General features: G+C 41.1%; 1 protein-coding gene across 4 annotated transcripts in view; it reads left to right on the top strand.

Annotated features, from left to right (window-relative positions):
* The window catches only part of LOC101983299 (ankyrin repeat domain-containing protein 26-like), a 72,275-nt gene that overhangs the window by 19,927 nt on the left and 49,068 nt on the right, over positions 1–3,280 (top strand). For all 4 annotated transcript variants that reach the window (XR_003378479.1, XM_026788147.1, XM_026788148.1 and 1 more), the window contains exons 11-12: positions 121–182; positions 2,416–2,509. Coding sequence is in view for 3 of the 4 variants with exons in the window: in XM_026788147.1 (XP_026643948.1) it covers positions 121–182; positions 2,416–2,509 (156 nt within the window). In the remaining variant the exon portion in view is untranslated. The remainder of the gene's footprint in view (positions 1–120; positions 183–2,415; positions 2,510–3,280) is intronic.

The raw sequence follows: 3,280 nt of genomic DNA, 5'->3' as shown, positions 1-3,280 counted from the left end.
AAAAAAAAAAAAAAAAAAGAGAGAGAGAGAGAAAGAAAAAAAAAAGGAAAAGAAAAAGAAAGAAAGAAATTAGTGATAAATATTCTCATTAACGTATGTATGTATGACCACATTTTACAGAAATGATGACTGCGTTAGGATTAGGAGAAGATGAAGATGAAGAATCACCTTGGGATTCTGAGGTACTGACCAGGAAACATAAGATGCTTGCTTTCTCATCCACATGATGCCTTTGAGGGTGTTTCCTCCCATGTTAACCTATAGGTAACAGTTAGCTACCGGGTGCAGCTCATAGTACAATTCTGCTAGTTTGTATGACTCGTTTAATAATGTGGAAGTCAGAAGGAACAACTTTGGGTTAAGTTTAATTAAAAATTAAAAAATCATTTCAACCTGTGACCTACAAGGTTCTGTGATAGATATGGGGTGTGCAAGTGCCATGGGGTCCTTCTGAACCCTGAAAGGCTAGCAAATGAGACTGGAAACTGTAAGTCAGGAGAAGGGAGAGAATGAACGTCACTGTGGGGTTACAGCGATTCCGTTTAAATTTGTCTTAATTTAACTTCTTCTTTAATATATTTAAATCATTTTCAGAAGTGAAATGTATGGAGTTCAGTGTAGGATCCATGCTTGAAGTAACATAAATATCAATGATTGCCAGTTTGAATGACACCACCACAGAACGAGTTGGGGCCGGCTTGGATGTGTAGTGACTGCATACTGGAATCACCACAGTCAAGATGTGTTCATACATAGTCCTGGCATTTAATATTTATAGAATTTGGGGGGTGGGGAAATTAACCTGTCTGAACATCAGTGACTTTGTTGTGCCATAAAGACGTGTGGTGCACAGGTGTGGTGAGGAGATAAACATCTTGTGAGGTGTAACAGGTGTCTGCAAATATGTAGCAGCAAGAGCCGAGTGCTCTTCAAAATGAGATGGACACTGAGGGCCAGTTTCCTGCCAGAGGGCAGTGGAGAAGTAGTGTCAAGAAAAAAAAAATGGGAAGGTAGAAGGGGCAGACACATTTCCAGTCTGGAAATGGTAAGTCTCAATAAAGCATTAGTTGAGATAACCGAGAAGAATCTAGTGATTCCATGCACGCGGTCTTTCTAATGAGAGCTTGAATGCTTTGCCCCTGAGTACATTTCTGTGGCTGAGTTACTGTTATGTCCGAGGCAGTTAGATGCTGACTACTGCAAATGAGGGCTCAGTGCTCAAGTAACGATAGAACAGAGGACCAAACAACCTATTGTAAGTCAGTCTAAATGCTTCGTATAAAGCAAGTAGGAGGGAGGAGTGGCGGTGGCCTTACTAGGGTGTTTTCTGAGAATGACATTTAGACTCCCACCTAGAGGATGGAAGCAGTAGCCAGCCCATGAGAGTCCAGAACGTTCCAAAGAACAGTGAATCACATTTGTTCATCATTTGCTCTAAATGTCCTGAGATGATTCAGAAGCACAAAGTCTGATATTCACACACACACACACACACACACACACACACACACACACACACTATACTATACTATATTCAAAACAATTCCCTAGCAAATTTTAAACACTTAAATATTTTATATCATTTCTTATCAAAGCTTACTGCATATTTTAGAAGTTCCTTTTTGATTGAGAAGGGGTCATATTCTACATCTGATTTTTGTGGATTTTATTTATACAAAGAAAAGATTTATTGTTTTTATTCAGCTATTTTTGCTGGCAGTAAAAATTTTACACAACAATTCTTAGATTTTTCTAAGCTTCGTTTACCTAAATATAGGAGGAGCTTCTACCATGCTCTGTGTGTAACCAGTGTGGCACACCCTGAAGTCTCTTACCATGCATGCCAGGTTTCTTATTTTGACTTTAAACTTCTACCATTGGGTACATTTTAAGTGTTTCATGCTATCTTAAAATGTCTGTTTTCTTAAATCATCCCCTTACATTACATGGAGAATAAGAAGTAATGTTAAGTATTCTGAGCTTAGTTGCTCATTGAAACATGAAAATAAATTAATATTTTTATGAATATGTTCTTCTGATCTTTCATGCTTTCCTTCATAGATGCAGAGCAAAGTTAGGTTTGATCTAGAGAGCAAATTTAGAGAGTTTCCTTTACTGGCATATTTATTTATTTATTTACTTATTTATTTATTTTCGAGACAGGGTTTCCCTGTGGCTTTGGAGCCTGTCCTGGAACTAGCTCTTGTAGACCAGGCTGGTCTAGAACTCACAGAGATCCGCCTGCCTCTGCCTCCCAAGTGCTAGGATTAAAGGCGTGCTCCATCACCGCCCAGCACTGGCATGTTTCTTATGAGTGCATGCTGTCTTATTTTTCTGTTTAAACAGGGAATTGAACTATTTTAGAAAACGATTAAGAAATCCGTATGTGACTCATTTTGATGTCTTCTTCCACAGAGTATCTCCGACAGTGTTTCACTGAGAGGTGTAGATCGTTTCTGTGGTACTGCAGATCCGACAGGAGAGGCAAGAGTACACGGACAGGTGGAAGGTAAGAACTGCTTTATTTAAAGCCATTTGACGGGTCTCTATTTAGAGTATCCTGTGTTGTCAGTGAGTCCGTAGACGGAAGCAGTGGTAAGTTGTGTATGAATTCCCAAGGTCCAGCAGCAGCAGAGTACTGGGAGTGTTGCTAAGAGCCACACTGCGTGTTTAGTTCACTGGAAACTGTGCCCAAGCTTGAGGGGAAGGGCACTGAAGACAGATGATGCAAGAAGGGTGTGCTTCGTGATGGGTGGGGGAAGTTCAGTAAGCCTGTAGGGGAAAATGGCATTTGTGGGTGGTGGCACATGCCTTTAATCCCAGCAGAGGCAGGCAGATCTCTGTGAGTTCAAGGCCTGTCTGGTCTACAAGAACTAGCTCCAGGACAGCCAGGGCTGTCCTGACAGAGAAACCCTGTCTCAAAACAAACAAACAAAACTACTTGATGGAAGCTGCCTCTGCTTCTGTGTTTGCTGTGCAAGCTTGAGGACCTGCATTTAAACCTCACAACACATTAATAAAATAATCCCCCCCTCAAAAAAATAAAAAAGGTGGCATTTGCTTATAATTCAAGGCTGGGAAGGCAAAGACAGGCAGATCTGTAGGGTTCACTGACTTGCCAGCCTAGCCTGCTCAGAAAGTACCAAGTCAATGAGAGATTCTATCTCAAAAACACCAAGAGGGGGCTGGAGAGATGGCTCAGCGGTTAAGAGCATTGCCTCCTCTTCCAAAGGTCCTGAGTTCAATTCCCAGCAACCACATGGTGGCTCACAACCATCTG

The sequence above is a fragment of the Microtus ochrogaster genome, unplaced genomic scaffold (genome assembly GCF_000317375.1).
Source record: "Microtus ochrogaster isolate Prairie Vole_2 unplaced genomic scaffold, MicOch1.0 UNK1, whole genome shotgun sequence".
Classification (NCBI taxonomy): Eukaryota; Metazoa; Chordata; class Mammalia; order Rodentia; family Cricetidae; genus Microtus; species Microtus ochrogaster.
The sequence above is the reverse complement of the archived record's forward strand: the minus strand, read 5'-3'. Positions and strand labels throughout refer to the sequence as shown.